General features: G+C 39.2%; 1 protein-coding gene and 1 long non-coding RNA gene across 4 annotated transcripts in view; both read right to left on the bottom strand.

Annotated features, from left to right (window-relative positions):
* The window catches only part of LOC142862452 (uncharacterized), a 156,316-nt gene that overhangs the window by 122,870 nt on the left and 16,424 nt on the right, over nt 1-17,022 (bottom strand). The window lies entirely within an intron of this gene.
* Nucleotides 1-17,022, bottom strand: part of COG2 (component of oligomeric golgi complex 2) — a 49,387-nt gene that overhangs the window by 17,928 nt on the left and 14,437 nt on the right. For all 3 annotated transcript variants that reach the window (XM_012738186.2, XM_012738187.2, XM_075995454.1), the window contains exons 4-9: nt 14,766-14,846; nt 13,089-13,192; nt 8,553-8,661; nt 7,820-7,999; nt 5,939-6,063; nt 1,781-1,907 (exon numbers count right to left, since the gene is read on the bottom strand). In XM_012738186.2, coding sequence (XP_012593640.1) covers nt 1,781-1,907; nt 5,939-6,063; nt 7,820-7,999; nt 8,553-8,661; nt 13,089-13,192; nt 14,766-14,846 — 726 coding nt within the window. The remainder of the gene's footprint in view (nt 1-1,780; nt 1,908-5,938; nt 6,064-7,819; nt 8,000-8,552; nt 8,662-13,088; nt 13,193-14,765; nt 14,847-17,022) is intronic.

Genomic DNA, 17,022 nt, shown 5'->3' with positions numbered 1-17,022 from the left:
CTTTAAAAACTAATAAGCAAACTAACTGGGCAGATTAAAAAAATAATTAAAACTTCTAGAAATGAAAATTATGATAATTAAAATCGGAAACTTAAAGTACAGGTGAAAAAGAGTTCAGACACAACTGGAGATGGAGTTATTGAACTAGAAGAAAGATTGAGAACTTATCCAGAATGCAGTAAATACAGGTCTAATCAATAGTTCTAGAAGGAGATAATAGAGGAAGAAAAGTACAACTGAAGAGATAATGGATAAAAATGTTCTAGAACTGTTGAAAGACATCATTTCTCAGATTCAGAAAACCAACAAATCCCAAGTATAATAATAAAAAGAAGTTAAAACAATTAGATTAACAGGTAATCATAACAGAAGTCAAAAGACAATGCTCAAAGTACTAAGAATTCTATACCCAGCAAAATGACTTTTCAAATGTAAAAGCATTACAGCTATTTTCAGACAAACACAAACTGAGAATCTATTATAAAAAAATAAAGTTTATCATCAACAAAGCCTTACTAAAAAGTCTTTTAACAGATGAATTTCATGAAGAACGAAAATGATCCAAGAAAGATGGGCTGACATCCATGAAGGAATAGTAAGCAACAGAAACAACAGCATGCGGGGCAGTTCTCAAAGGATGCTGACTATATAAAACAATAAAAAATAATATCTAATTTTTAGGATAAAAAACATCAAAATAGAAGTAATAACCTGGAAACAATAATATATACTATGAGAAGGGAAGACTGGAGTTAAAGTTCTGAGTTCCCTGTACGGTCTAGGAGGCGGCTCAGCAACATTAATGAACTTTGGATTCTGTTAAGTAACCACTACAGTCATTTCACGTATACAGACATAAAGGCATAACTTCTACATCTGTAAAGGGGAAAACACGGACTAAAGGAGGAAAACAAATCCCCAAAAGTCTAAAACACAAAGAAGGCGAAAGAGGAAGAGCAGAGGAAAAGATGGGAGGAAAGAAAAGAGGGAAGAAAACTGGGACGAATAGAAGTATCAAGACAGACCCAAATACATCTATAATTATGGTCATTGTATACTAATTAAGAGACAAAGGTTGTCTCACTGAATAAGAAAACCAAAACCCAAAATCCGGGGAAGGAGAGAGAGGCAAGGCACCCAGAGGCTGGGCAAGGAAGTAAGCAGGAGGGCAGGGACTGGAATCCGGCCACCTGTCTCCATCTTACCCACGACACCATGTTCTGTCTTCAAAAATGACACGTCAGGAAGCAGACTCAGGAATTTACTTTTGAAATCCTAACCATAAAATCTTGATAGCAAGATGTTTTTTTTTGTTGTTGTTGTTTTTAAAAAAGGAAATAAATATTAGGGCTTCCTAATTTTTTTTAATTATAAAGAACATTTATATAGTATATTTTAAAATCCAATCAATGTTTTTTGTTTTCCTTCAAAATTATACAGTGGATATGTACAAACAATTTTTCATGGAAAACAACTGTAAAAACACTGGCTTTTAATGGTGCTTAGGACATTTTTAAGAAAGTTAGAAATAATGTACATATCCAGTCACAACTGCATCTAGACTGAATTACACTTCACATTCTAAAATGAACACGTTCATATTCTTAAAATTATCATAGACTTGGGTAAAACAATGTGTGTGTCTCAAGGTAAATGTTCACAACTCAAATTTTTATTTTTAATAAGCCACAGAACCAAGACTGTGTAGGAGAGAACGGGACATTTCTAAAGTCTCATGTTGACTACCATCTTCAAGAGTGAAGATGATGGGGACAGTTACCTCGTGAAATGCGTCAGGATTCCCAGGATTAAAAAGAGAGGGCAGCTTTTCTTCCAGTCCTTGTACTATTTCTGGCCAGACAGAATTCACCAAAAAGTCATATCCAGGGACAGTATTGACCTTTTCACTGTAAGATAAGAGCAAAATTTTAGTAAAATAGACCATAATCTTCTATTTACAAAAAGCAAAATTTCACTGTGTTGCTTCTACTAAAACCCTAAAACTTATTTTGACCTTTTCTTAAAGTTAGTTAGTTGGTTTCTAGGCTCAAATTTCTATTTCACTCCTTTCTCCAAGTCTTTCCTTGAGCCTTACAAATGTCCTGGGTCCCAACTCCTTTCCTATACCTAGTGTCAAGGATAAAGCAAAACCCTACATAAAATCTCCTAGGCGCCATTTCTCCCTCTAAAATAAGCTACCAACCTTCTGTACTCTTTTCTTGGAAAAAAAGTACAATCATCTAAGAAAAGTAATCGTCATGTTCAACCTGAACATCATCAAAGCCTACAACATTGTAAATATATCAATTACTAACAGCTTTGACTTATTACCTCTAAGATTACCTTCAGTTCTAAAATTCTATGGCTGTTGCATGTAAAATCTTGATTACAAACCTTGATACAAAAAACTACTAACAGATTAATGTTTTTTTGTCTTATTTATTTTTTACACACTGGACTTTGGCTTCCTAACTCACAAACTTGGATGAGAGGTAGCACTGAGATAAAAGCATGCACTCCAGAGCCGGAGTACCAGGGTTCAAATCTTGGAGCTTGGGCAAATCATTTAACATCTCTGTGCTTTGGTTTCTTCATCTCTGGAATGGGGGTGATCATAGTACCAATCTTACAGAGTTATTATACGGATTAATATTTGTAAAGCATTTAGGATAGTACCTAGCATATAGTAAATGTCCTATGTTAATAATGCTTACATAAATAAGTAAATAAATAAACAAGGCAGATTCTTTAAGTTTCTCACCAACTTAAGGACATATAAACATCTTCTAGGCAAATACCATCACACTCATTTGCCCACATTGTTGGTTGTGTATTGAATACTATGCTCTATTTTAAGTTAATTTTTTAAAAATGGTAAACAATTTAATATACGGTCTTATTTTAGCTTTAAAATGGGGAGTCTGTCATACAAATTGGGACTTAACATTCTGGTAAGTATCAAAATAAACAAAAAAAAGTTTTCATAATCTTCCTGCTTAGCCAAAATTATCAACATGGGTAGGTTATTAAGGAAGCTTTGCTTCACTATCAGGAAGAACTATCAAATAATCTTATCATAATTTCACCTTATTGACAAAAAAAATTACTTGTGGAGGGTAGAAGAGGGCTGGGGAGGGGAAAGAAGCTGCCAGCTCTGCCTCCATATCCAATTCCACATATCATATTATATACTTTCCATCATAAGAAGAGTGAGCTCTGTTAAGGAGTCTGAAGAAGAAAAGAACAAAACTGAGGTTATTGTTTTTGTTTTTTTTTTTTTTTAAGAGACAGACTCTCTCACTCTTGTCATCCAGGCTGGAGTGCAGTGGCGTGATCATAGCTCACTGCAGCCTTGAACTACTGGGCTCAAGCAATCCTTCTGCCTCAGTCTCCTGAGCAGCTAGGACTACAGGTGTGTGCCACAACACCCTGCTAATTTTTTTAGTTTTGTAAAGACAGGGTCTCACTATGTTGCCCAGGCTGGTCTCAAACTCCTGGCCTCAAGTGATTACTCTGCCTCAGCCTCCCAAAGTACTGGGACTACAGGTGTAAAAATTGAGAATTGTAAACTACAGATACACATAATGTAATCCACATTCAACAACCAATTCTCCTTGTTTTCAAAGTTAATGTCTAATTAAAGCCACAAAAAGAAATTTAAAATCCTGTAAGATTAACATTGACACAGATGATTATCTGAAAACTCACGAGTGCTGCTGGCGTTGCCAGTTATAACGTTCACGAAGGCCTAGAAGCAGGTGAAGACGACATAGCAAGGTACAATTTAGATCCCTCCAATTTCTGAGGCTTCTACCTAAATTCTGCCACACTGAAAACTGCAGAAAAGAACTTCTAAAGGTTTGAAATGACATTTCAGAACCAAGATTCGCCCTGCCAAATCTCATGACTGGTTGTTTCATAACTGTGGCTTCTTTAATTTATATCATGACTTCTACTAAATTCTCATCCCCAAATCTGACTAAAATCCTCATGATTACTAAACAAAGTGGCAAAACTGGGTTTCATCTGATATGAAACTCAGTGAAAACAGTGGGTACTTCAAAGGTCAAGCAGCAGTATTAATCACTCCAGGTTTTTTCAAAGCACAGAAATTCAAGACCAAATACATTGCTTGCTCTATGAAGACAGGGACCTTATTTGCCTTTCTATCACTAAAAGTAGCTTAATTCTTGCATTTTGCAAGCACTGACTGGGTAGCTGCTGTCTCCAAGACTCTGTGTCAAGAGGTAGGGAAGATGTGGGCAGTGCAGCAGGTGACTGTACTGAAAGGCGGAAATCAGTCCTCAACAGAAGCAAAAGCAACACATCCTGGAACCCAGAGGATATGACGAATGCTGACTGTTAAGATAAAGGATGGCCTCTTGAAGCAAGTGGTCTCTGAGCTGGAGCTTCGTGTAGACCAACAGTACCACAGGAAGACAAAGGACATAGGAAGGCAGGGGCAGCAAGAGGAAAAACAACAGGTACTGTGTGCGGAGCACCTCAGGGCACAGAGGGAAAGTTCCACAGTAGAGAGCTACCTGGGTCAGGTCACAAAGGGTCTTATACCCTGTGCAAAGGAGCCTGGATCCTCCTATAGGAGCACTGAGAAACTACTAAAGATTTATGAAGAAGGCTCAGTCTGTGAAACCCAGAATTTGGGGTAAATGTGAGTGGTCCGAGAGCTGGACTGAGAGGGAGGGATTGGAAGCAGGGAGGGCAGGAGGGGAGACGCTGTCATTCTGGACAGCAGATGGCAAGGCCTGGGCTGGGAAGTGGCAATGGTGAAAAGTAATGGGATATTCAGGAAAGAGAATTGCAAAGTCATGAAAACTGAATAAAAGGGAAAACTGAAAATGATTTCACAATTAGTATTAAACTTATCAAATTAAATCAAATTGACATTTATAGACAGACTGTGCCATTAGAATCACAAAAGGAAAGCAATTTTGATTTCAAAATAGATTTCAGAAAAAGACAATGCAGAGAAGAAAAAAGGACGGGCTTTGGACTCAGAGATGCAGTCTTTGGTCTTAGCTTCAAATCCGTTTCCTCATCCATTTCCTCATCTGTGAAACGAGGCTGATGGAACCTGCCTCACAGCAATGGGAGTGGGAACAGTGAAACAACAGGGTTTGTGATGGACCCAGTTCCCATGAGACAGTCATGATCAGCTGTGCACTAGCAGTTAACAGGTGCACTCTGTTGGGGGCTGACTGGGGTGTTATGCTTTATATTAATTATTTATTATAGCTTGCAATGTCTGTGTGTTGTATGACGGAGCAGTAGTTAGTATTATTTTTAGATATGATTATTGTTTTGTGACATGATAAGAGGCTTAAGTTTTTGTATATAAGCAAATGTTGTCTAGCTTTTATATGGTAGGCTCTTGTGGTGGGAGTTTAGAGGCTATAAAGATAAAAAAACATTTTTAAGGTCTGGCCCCGTAAAATAGTTAATAGTCAATGACGGGTAAGATTTTTTAAGGGAGAGGCAACTTAAGACAGTCATAATTGTGGGGGCTGGCTGCTGGCTAAGAGAGAGCTGCTGGCTAAAAAGAAAAAACAAAAAACAAAAAGTTTTTTAGATGGCTGCATTGCTCTATATTGCTTATCTCAGCTTTAGCTTTTGAGCTATGTCTAGGCACCTTAAATAACCGTTTTAAAGTCTTAAAATTATAAGACCATTGTTTTTTTATAAAACAACTCTAAAATTAATGGTTATGGCTGCTATGCTCAAATGCTCACATATAATAAACTAACCTTAAGTCTAGAGAGTATAAAAATAAAGCGACCGGTGCATTGGGCACTCGAGTCATATGATGTCTGTGTGTGTCTGTGTCGTTATTTTATGTTCTGTGTTCATCCCCTGTCCTATAATCAGGCCACGTCACACTCACTAAAACAGAAGCAGGGTCTAAGCAGGTCGTTTAAACTACCTTGAGATAGCTCCTCCTGTAACTTCCCGCAGAAGGCGGCAATGATGGGGAACAAACTCCAGGAGTTTACCATACAGGATCTGAAGGCCACTGGGATGAGACTCACCAAAGTGCTCTGCAATCACCTATTAAAAGGAATATCATAAAAAAAAAAAATTAAAAGGTAAGTATGAACTATATACTTTGGATCAGGAAAAAGAAAACTTTAAAAATATGCTACCTCACACCCTCCTCCCCCTTTAACATGTTTTCTAAATAGTAAGGTAAATAAGAGGTCCCCTTCAAAACTAGTTCCTAGGATCAGGCTGACAGTTCTGACCACAGAGGACACACAGGGCTCGGTGACAGAGACTGACCTGATAAACCACACACACAAATCTATCTGCTTCCCTTTGAGTTTGCAAATCAAACAATACCTGTTTAAAAAACATTTAAAGCAGAGCATACAATTCCCCACTACAGCTCTTCACTGTCTTCACCTTGGCTTTTTCTTTTACCATCATTCAGATTAAGAGAGGATTTCAGGGAAGTAAATATATTTTATTATTTTATTTTTTGTGATAAAGTTGGGAGTCAAGAATGAATTGACAGGGTAAGCATGTAAGTTTAAATAAAGTACAGTGTGGCTATGGTTCATATGCCACTGAAACTTCAAGTACTTCTTTAATTTAGCACACCAGATGCAGTTCAATGAGAAACAAAAGCATAAATTAGTGACTAAATTATTTTCACTTACTAATAAATAATGTACATATTTTTTTGACCCCATAGAGACACCTGTGGAATACACAGCTATGGAATAGGTGAAAGACTGGATAATATCCTTCACCTATTAGGCTACAGAGGGAACTGAAGGATTATTTCTAGTAATCCTAATGAAGCCAACAAGATTATTGAAATTAATCCCTAAATTTCATTTTTATCATTGGGTTTCAATTTTCCCCTTTGAAAAATAAAAGACCTTCACCCTGAAGTCCTGGTAAGTATACTTCTTGCACCTACTGGACAGAACGAATATTCACACTGACAGGGGCCTGGAAGATAGTCCCCAAACACTGAGGACAGGCTCTGCGACTTCTATCAGTTTGAACCAGATGAAGCTGCTATTTTTGTATGTCAGAAAATTGTTGAGTACCAACATCTTTATATGGCACAACCTATCCACGACCTATCCTTTGAGCAGAATATACTTACTTCCTGCATTTTACTATACTTTCATTATCTATTACTTTCTATGTTGTAACTGTATCTTAACAGGTGAAGGATACTGGTAGCCACGTTCTGGATTTAAGGTGTTACTCTGCTAATTTGCTGTAATTCGTCTTCGAATATTCCTCCTCTCTCCTTCCTGGCCCAGCAAACTTCTCAGTATTTTTTTAAGACTTGGGCCAAATGTCATGTATTTCCTGAAGCCTTGAGAGTGTGTCACTGTCCTCCCCCACTTACATACCTTTCCATGCTCACAGCACTCTCTGTATGTTCCTTGTACTGTCATGTTGTCACTGCATAATTACTTTATTCCACCCACAAGACCAATGGTTCAAAAAACTTTAACAACTTTATTGAGGTATCATTTACATACCATGAAATCGACCTAAAAAACATTCTGATGCATACCTTTTTCCTAGTGATACACTCACCTCCACTAAATTAAGATGACACTGAGCCACAGTGCCATTAGAACACACTAGAGCACGCCCAATTCCTGCCATGCCAATTGTAACTGACAGGGACCAACCCTTTCTTACAGCTGATACTGCAGTAACTATAAGAATCTTTCCAGAAAGATCTCTGTTATATTTTCTCATATCCTTCACACCCAGTGAAGAGTTGAAGACAGAGCAGTACTATGTGAATGTTTGCTGAAGGAGGTGCACACACCTCGCCTACGTATGGTTTCACTAGTACTTGACCAACTAAGGCCTCCGCGTCCCGTGTCTTGTCAATCGTGGCGTAGGTCCGCAAGCAGTGCCGTATTATATCGACGTTGGAAGTCTGAAGGCCTTCTAGTAGGAGACCCTCCAGTGACTGCTGTAACATGGCTGTGATGCCAGCAATACGCTGCAAGAAGAGATGGATAAGTAAAGAAAGCGCCGGCTGGAACAATTCCCAAAAATTCACATATATACATAAGAAGTCTCTTACACTAATAGAAGATATAGGTAAAATTAAAATATTAACATTTCCTGAAGAGTAACAATGCATCCCTCCTCCTCCCCACAATCTCTTTATGAGTAAATCTCTGCTGCATCAAAGAAATCAGACAAAATTACAGAATGAGAAAAAGTTATTTTCCTCTTAAGTTACAGAGTCAATGTTTATGATAAACATCATGGATTTAAAGCCCAATTAAAGGCTCTGGATAAATTAAATAGGTTTCAGAATTAATTTTACTCTTACAATTTAGAGAATGTGACTAGGTCTTTACATAAAATCTATAATGTGTGACACTTAGGAAGCAGGGCCCAAAAATCAAAAACTGAAAAAAATTCAAGGCCAGTTAGCTTCAAAATCCTACAGATCAATAATAATATCAGGGACATTACTAGGTTAAACCAAAATTATTTACCAAATTCTTAAACACCAAATTGTGAAAATCTAAAACAATACTTACTGGTCTTACTTTGTCCAAAAGAGGCATGCCTTTGCTCTGAACAGCATGAAATTGTAACTGGTTAAATTCTGTGGCAATTCTCTCCAAAATCTGTCCAGTCAAAAGTGGGCTAGTAGAGATCACAATTATAGAAATTTAATTCCTAAGGTTTCTATTTACAAGAGAATACATCATACAATTAGCAATGAGATGCTTTATTTTTTTTTTGAGACATAGTCTTGCTTTGTTGCCCTGGCTAGAGTGAGTGCCGTGGCATCAGCCTAGCTCACAGCAACATCAAACTCCTGGGCTCAAACAATCCTGCTGCCTCAGCCTCCCAAGTAGCTGGGACTACAGGCATACGCCACCATGCCTGGCTAATGTTTTCTATATATATTAGTTGGCCAATTAATTTATTTCTATTTATAGTAGAGATGGGGTCTTGCTCTTGCTCAGGCTGGTTTCGAACTCCTGACCTCGAGCAATCTGCCCGCCTCAGCCTCCCAGAGAGCTAGGATTACAGGCATGAGCCACTGTGTCCTGGCTCAATGAGATGCTTTAATACCCATGATGTTTTCACTTTTATCACAGTGATTTTCCACGGCCACTTTGTTACAAAGTGAAAGAAAGCTAAAGTGCCTTTCATGCCAGCAGTCACTGTTCTCTACGAGCCACATGCACAGCGCGTTCTAGATGCAATGGGAAATCTGCTAAGCGTGAGCTACTGACATTGCCTGGCCTTGAGCCACAGGGCCGGCCAGGCCAGCACGGGTGCAACTGCATGTTTCTACCACCTCTCCAAGCTATCCCATTCATGACTGTCTGTCTTCGTCTTTAATCTCCCTTCTTTCTTTCTCACCTATCCTATTTTATCCCTGGATCCTCTTCAATTTCTCTACTTGCCTCATTCTCCCTTCTAAATATCTCCACTATTTTAAAACTACCAAATTTTGTCTCCTCAATAAATAAAACTGGCCCTCCAGCAGCAATAAAATAAAACCTCGAAATAGCTTCTCTTAAAATTACATTTACCAAACAGCTGAAAGAGCAATCTAAAAGCTCTGGGTCCCAGTGAGAGGACATTATTCGTGTATCTGCCACAAAGTATAATAAATATACTCTCCCCCACCTAAAACCCATTATAAAATGTCCACACCACTCAAAAGGAAATAAAATAGCAAAAGGAAGTATAAAGGCCTTGAAGCCCCTGCTGGGCTTTGCTGAGGCATCCTATATCTCATGATAACGTATCAGTTAAGGAGGAAAAACGTCCTCATCATAAGGATGTATAAAATGGTGCACTGAGACCATCAGTGGTCTCAAAGTCCTGTATTCATGGCATCCAGACTAGTTTAGAGGAGAGTAACTGCCCAACGTGGCCAATTGAAAAAGTTAACTCCATCTTGAATGTCCCTTCTTCCTCAGTAACCTCGTGTGAATTAGTTATTTATATCTAAACACTTCTTGGCCTAACAAGCATAATATATTTACTATTCACTAATATCGCCCTGGTTTTATCTTCTCTACAAGCTCAAACTTGCTAACATGAATTAAAGAAAAGCCCCTGGAAGGTGATTCAGAGCAAGGAAGAGTTATATTAAAGATGGAACATTCCAAAGGAAGAGTATGTACAGAAAGAAATCACTGGGTAACTGGAACCCTGTTCCTCACTAGTAGGTGATGTTGGTACCTTTTCTTGGGACACTGTGGGTATAATCTAAGTAAGACCTAGCCCCTGATGTCAGGGACTTACAGACTGATGGGGAAAGCATCCAAGTCAGTCAATAGTTGACTACGTATAAGTTCTCTGGTAGGTGGCCAGGAGGTCTAGATCGAAGCACAGACATGAAACATCTAAATCAGAGAGGTCAGGGAAGACTTCCTGGAGGAGGCAATCCTGCAATCGAGTTTTATAAAAGGTAACTTTTATAGTGGCTGATTTATACATTCTGTTATAGAACTGAATGGGACAGAGTTTAAAGAAAGCAGAAAGGATCAATAGTAGCCAACACAATAGAAAATAAATTTTACAAAAACAAATCATTGTTTTATAACCTGTATTTTTTCACTAAGCACAGTATCTTGAATAACTACCCTTCCATACCTTAAGTGTGTTTTGAGCTGGATTTGGAAGGAACAAAAAAGAACTGGGCAGATGAATGGGAGGTGGAAGTGAAAGAAAGGGCCTTCAGCACAGATACGTGGCCACACATTAAATTATGAAAGCTTAAATTAGTGATGTGAATGGCAGCTAGGGAACCACATGTAGTTCCTAACAGCTTTAGTGAAAAATGCAGGAAAAGTGGCAAAGGGTGGCTTGCAAATTTAACATTTACCCTAAAAACACTCAGAAACCACTGGAGGACTTTAAGCAAGAGTGAGATGTGATAAGACATATTTGAAGATCAACCTGGCAGCATAGAGTCAGTGCCCCAGAGAAGATGAGGGGCCGGTGAGGAAGCCACTGCCTGAAATCGGGCAACGGAAGAAGAGCTAGAAGGAAGGAGACCATGCCTCTCAGTCTGAGATGGTATAGGGGCAGACTCTACAGGACTTCCTGGAGGTGAATGAAAGAAAAGGAGAAAATGGCCCCTGAGATTTGTAGCCTGGTTATTGAAGGAAATGCAGGTTCCATGTCCTAAGATAAGGAATGAAAGGGAAGAGTGACTATTTTTTTTGCCCATGAAGAGAGGTAGGGAAAGAAGATGATGAGTTCAATTTTCAACAAGATCAATGTAAGGTGCCTATGGAACATAAAACAGACTGCAGCAGTCAGACAGATGTGCGTCTGGGGACTAGAGGTTTGTCCGGAGATCACTACTCAAGGGGGAGTGAAAACCACGAGGCTGGAGGAGGTTGCCCAGGTGCTGATTAAGAGCAGACTGCTGAGAACAGTGCCTGGGGGAAGCTGGCATAAGGGGGCAGTGGAGGCCATGGGAGAAACAGAGTAAGAATGGGCAGAGATGGAAAGAAAACTGGGAAGAAGGCGTCATGGATGCTGAGGGGGTGAGGACAGGGCCGGGGGCCGTGGAAGCTGCCGACTGGTAGACATCGGTAGATGCCGACTGGGCTCCACTCAGGGTGGGCACCAGTGGTGACTCTGGTGAGTGTAGATGAAGGGGCGTGGAGGAAAAGAAGCACAAGTACAGAAAACGGAAGGAACAAAGATGGCAGGGACTGGCCCCTTCTTTTCTTTTTTTATTTCAGCATATTATGGGGGTACAGATTTTAAGGTTTCAATAAATGCCCATTTTCCCCCCTCCCCCCACAAGTCTGAGTCTCCAGCATGACCATCCCCCAGATGGTACACATCTCACTCATTATATATGTATGATTGGCCCCTTCTGTATATGTCTTGATCAGGAATGGAAGTAGAGATCCAGGACAGGAGAATCACTTCCCTTCTGGATGCTTTGTTTATTAACCTATAAAAGGAGAGCTTACGGAGCATGTTATCTCTAAGGTCCCTCCAAATCTAAAATTCTGACTCCCTGAGAAATCCACATGCTTTTATAGTGTGATCAGGATGCTGAACTACAGGTATATTCAATTTGGTCCTGGTCAGTTTTCCAGCACCTGATCCTGTATTCCTCACGGAAAAATGTTATGTCCATCAGTGTGACTTTAGAGATGCTAGGGCCAGACCCAAACTGGATGTGTATAAGGGCCTACTGGATGCCAGGTACTGTAGGCTGGCACTGTCTCAGTGGATTGTCAAAGAACCCTGCAAGTGGAGTTACCATTAATTAGCCTTATAGTACAGATGGGAACGCTAAGACACAGAAGTCACGTACCCTGACTCAGGCTACCATGCTGGTATGAGCTCTTTCCACTGCACCATGGGATTTCCCACTAGTGCTGATATGATGCATTCCCCATTTTCTGAGTCACTCACTATCTGGCTGATTTTTAATTCAGAGTAAGAAGGTAATAAGAAAAATACAGTAGAACAAAACAAATGGTCATCTTTTTCTTATGTCAAGCTTTTTCTTTGCTGTTTCAACTAAACATGTCCTGAGCTATTTCTTAATGATAGAATGTTAGCATATGTTGAACCACAAGATACATTAACTGTAATTTAAAAAGTCTAAGATGAATGCTATTCTACATCTTGAAGATCAATAAGGATTTTGCTAATCCATGGGTGAGGCAATTCCAAAAATAGAAATCTGTCACAGAGAATCCAGTGCTTCTGATTTCCTTGAAGGTTGTGTGTTGGAACTGTGCCCTACAACCATCAAGGCTTCATATCACCAGGTATCATGAACTTTGCCATTTCATGTACTCTACTTTTCTTGAGCTACATTTAACAACACTAAGCCATAGAGTTGGTTACACTCTCTGGGTGATGGGCACACTTATAGCTGTGACTTAAGCATTACAAAAGCGACCCATGTAACCAAAAACATTTGTACCCCTGTGATATTTTGAAATAAAAACAAAAACACTATGCCACAGACTTGATTTCTTTTTTATCAGAAATGAGCTCTAACTCAAAAGACATTTTAGTTGGGTGTGAAGTATTAATTTATGTGTTATTTAATACAAAGTACTTACCTGCTGGCTTCTAGTGCAGATGTTTCTTTAGAACTTTGAGAGTTTAAGATTTTTTCAATTTTCTCAACTGATCGAATAACTTGTATAAGTCTCAACACACACATCTATAAAAATAAAAATTAAGGGAAAAATGTTACCATGATGTTTAATCTTAATTATCTTGTCATCCTAAGTGCAGGAAAACACAAAGCCAAAAGTCAACGTAGAATACATACAACAGTCTACATTTTGAATATTTCTACATAACACAGAATTCCCAAGAATGCAAACCTTAATTCTGGCTTTCTAAAACAAGCATATTTCAATATTCTATCATAAGTTTCTAGTTTAAAAAAAACTAGGCTTTTGCTTTCTTATATTCTACATTCTTATTCCTTCTTTCATTTCCCCTCTTAAATGAACCTTTCTTTTGGCAAATTTATTCTTAAGATGCTTTTTTCATGTTTTAGTTTCTGGTCATATTTATCTTTCCATCTAGGTGTGTGTACATCATACACCTAAATACCTAAGTGCCAATTCATTAAAGACATTGACTACACAAGGCAAATATTATCAAAGCATTTGAGAAACATTTAAAAAAACTCTCACCCTCAAGAGAATAAAAAAATACAAAGTCACTCATTAACAGTTATTAAGCATCTATTATGAACCAAGACATTCTTCTAGACATTAAGGACATGAGTGAATAAAATGGGCAAGAATCTCTCTGCTCTTGTGTAGTTGGCAATCTCTTCCAGCAACGCACTACATTCTTGAATCCTTGGAGAAAAACTTAGCAATGACCTAAAGGAGATTTAAGCAAGAGGCTTCTTTCCCTGAGATTTTAAACAAGCGTGCTAATAAAGAAATCTAGAAAACACTGGGAAAGCATCAGGCTAGAGTTAGAAGTCTTGAATTCTACTTCCAATTCTGCCATTATATAATCATTATTACAAAAAATCAGAAAACATAGGACCACTGCAAAGTAAAGGCAGTGCATACAGGGAAATATATAAAGGGAGAAACAAAAGCGGCAACAACACGGTGGAGAGCAACACACTCCTTTTTCCAAAACTACATACCTCCAGTAGAGTTTTAAAAGAGCTTGCTTTAGAAAGCCCACTTACTCCCTAACCTCTAAAATGTGAATAAAAACACCTTCTTTACAAGGGTATGAAAAAATAACATGCTTGTAAAACTTTAAAGTGCTTCACTGTTGGTTATTACTGTTTCTTCTTTTAAAGAGGATTTTTAATTTAGTCATCACTCAGTACCTCTAAGATTCTGTCTTTTTATTTCAAATAGATAACAAGGCTGAAGGCATGACTAGACATGAGGAGGGGATTTTAGCAGGCATGTAACATAAGAAATCTATAGCTTTCTTTAAAAATGTTCATGCTACCATAAATGAAACATAAGAAAAATATGCAATTTTCTTTGCCTTTTTCTAAAAAAATTAATTACTTTGCCCCATCCCTCTTGTTCATAGGACTTTAATCAGATCAGGAGTGAGAAGACCTAGGCTCTGCCCCTCACTAGCCTTGCTGAGCTACTGATCCCTAAATATAAAAGACAGACATCACACTGCTCTCTGCAAAGGTACCAGGAAGAGGAAATCAGACCATATGTCTAAAAGTGATTGTTACTACAAGGTGCTAGAGTGAGTCAATGTTTTAATATTATAATACTTGAGCATACCTTTTTTTTCCTAATGTCCTCTTGTTTAGACATTCGTTCATCTACTGCCCGAATTCCTTCACTGACAGATGATCTAAGACTCTTTAAAGAATTAAAAAAACAAAACTGTACTGCAGAAATTGTTTTGTAACCTTATGAAACATATATATTTATTTCAATTCCACAGAACTTAATATCTGTGGGCCAGTATTATATAGATCTTGACAAAATTACAAAGTATTAAACAAAATTGCTATTTAGGGTATTCATGATTTAGCGGCAAAATGACACATAAAGCTGCAGTCACGCAGGATTAACTGCCAAAAGAAAATTAATACATACACAACGAGCATCACAGGTCATCAGGATAGAGAAAGGATAACTTGAGTCAAAGTACAGGGCCACCGGGCATAGGGAATGGGACTTGAGGTAGACTTTAAAAATCCGTGGGCACATAAGGCCAGGCGCGGTGGCTCACACCTGTAATCCCAGCACTCTGGGAGGCCGAGGCGGGCGGATTGCTCAAGGTCAGGAGTTCAAAACCAGCCTCAGCGAGACCCCGTCTCTACCATAAAAAAATAGAAAGAAATTAATTGGCCAACTAATATATATAATATAAAAAATCAGCCGGGCATGGTGGCTCGTGCCTGTAGTCCCAGCTACTTGGGAGGCTGGGGCAGGAGGATCGCTTGAGCCCAGGAGTTTGAGGTTGCTGTGAGCTAGGCTGACGCCACGGCACTCACTCTAGCCTAGGCAACAAAGCGAGACTCTGTCTCAAAACAAAAACAAAAACAAAAACAAAAACATCCGTGGGCACCAACAAACAGAAAGAAGACATTACAAGGTGATAGGGAGGAAGACAGAACTGGTACAACACACTCAGGGCCACTGACGTACACATCCAGGCGCAACGCAGGCTTCATTTTAGAGAAAAGTAGAATAAATAGGAAGGGGTCAATTTAGGAGAACTTGGCCCAGATAAGGTCTTCAGACTAGGATCTAATTCTACATGTTTTAAGCACTAATATATCATGATGAAAATGTTGTTTTGGGAAAATTAGAAATCAAGAAGTCAGGAAGAGAATGACCAGGAAAAGAGAGAGATCATGAGTGGAGAAACATGTCCAGAAGCTAATGAATTAAGCCAAGTGTGAGATAATTAGAAATTAGGGCCAAAATGAGGGTAATGGAAATAATACAATAAACTGGACAAATCACAAAAACTGTAGGAAAGTGAATTCATTCATTCAACAAGTGTTATGAGATACCTGTTAACTGTTAGCTATTGTGCAAGCCAATGAGGATACAATGACGACCAAGACAGAAACAGTCTCACCCTGCAATGATCTTAGAACCTCACAGAGTTGTTTCATAAGTTGGAAGTCAGAAAGGGCAGGGCAGGTCTCTGGATAAACCAATTAGACAAAAAGCAGCTATAAAGATGGGTGTGGACCAGGGAGGGGATACGATGCTGGCAGGTTGCAAAGTAAGGCCAGAGCCTGTGCAGGTGAGTAGTCCACAGAGCCAGCAGGAGTCAGGACAGGGCAGCCACCTCCACGAAGGAGGGTTTACAGAGGAGGGTGGAAGCCTAAAGGCTGAGGTCAGGAAACACCCTATCTCCACGGCAGGGCAGGGTGAAGGAAGAGGTATGCTGAAAAGATGGCAGGGAAACCAGCCACGCCAGCCACACAGAGCCTAGTGTGAAATCCAACAGTGAACCACAAAAACCACTTCCCTTCCATCCCAATGAAAAGTACTTTAACAAGTTTTTTAAAAAATCAAAACAAAATGTAAACATTGATCATATTTGCCAGTTCTAGACACAGCTCAAGACTTCCCTCTTGCACGAATTATTTCTTGCCTACTCCTTCTGTGGACTTCAAAGCACTGTCTTTTCTGTTATTTTGCATTTTTCCCAGCACTATACATGCACTGAATGTTTACTGTGTCATGTACTGTGAGCCTACTATGTGCCAGGCACTGTCTTAGGGGCTAGGGACATAAGGCCGTTCAAACTGCGCGTGATGTAGGGGTGACTTACACGTGTAATGATGGTGCAGTGCACCAAGTTTACGGCAGCTCATCAATGCTCAGGGAGCTGACACAGACCTGGGGGTGCGGCCAGTGGGGAGAGGACAAGGTGAGTAGCACAGTTTCCATCGGAAATGATGCCAAAACTCCTCCCTACCCATTGTTATCCAGATGGACTCTCTGTCCCCAGTGGCTTAGAGGTGGGGAGTCCCATTCTCATAGCAGGCATTATCTCAGAGAAACATTA

This window comes from Microcebus murinus, chromosome 19 (genome assembly GCF_040939455.1).
Source record: "Microcebus murinus isolate Inina chromosome 19, M.murinus_Inina_mat1.0, whole genome shotgun sequence".
In the NCBI taxonomy this organism is placed as follows: Eukaryota; Metazoa; Chordata; class Mammalia; order Primates; family Cheirogaleidae; genus Microcebus; species Microcebus murinus.
The sequence above is the reverse complement of the archived record's forward strand: the minus strand, read 5'-3'. Positions and strand labels throughout refer to the sequence as shown.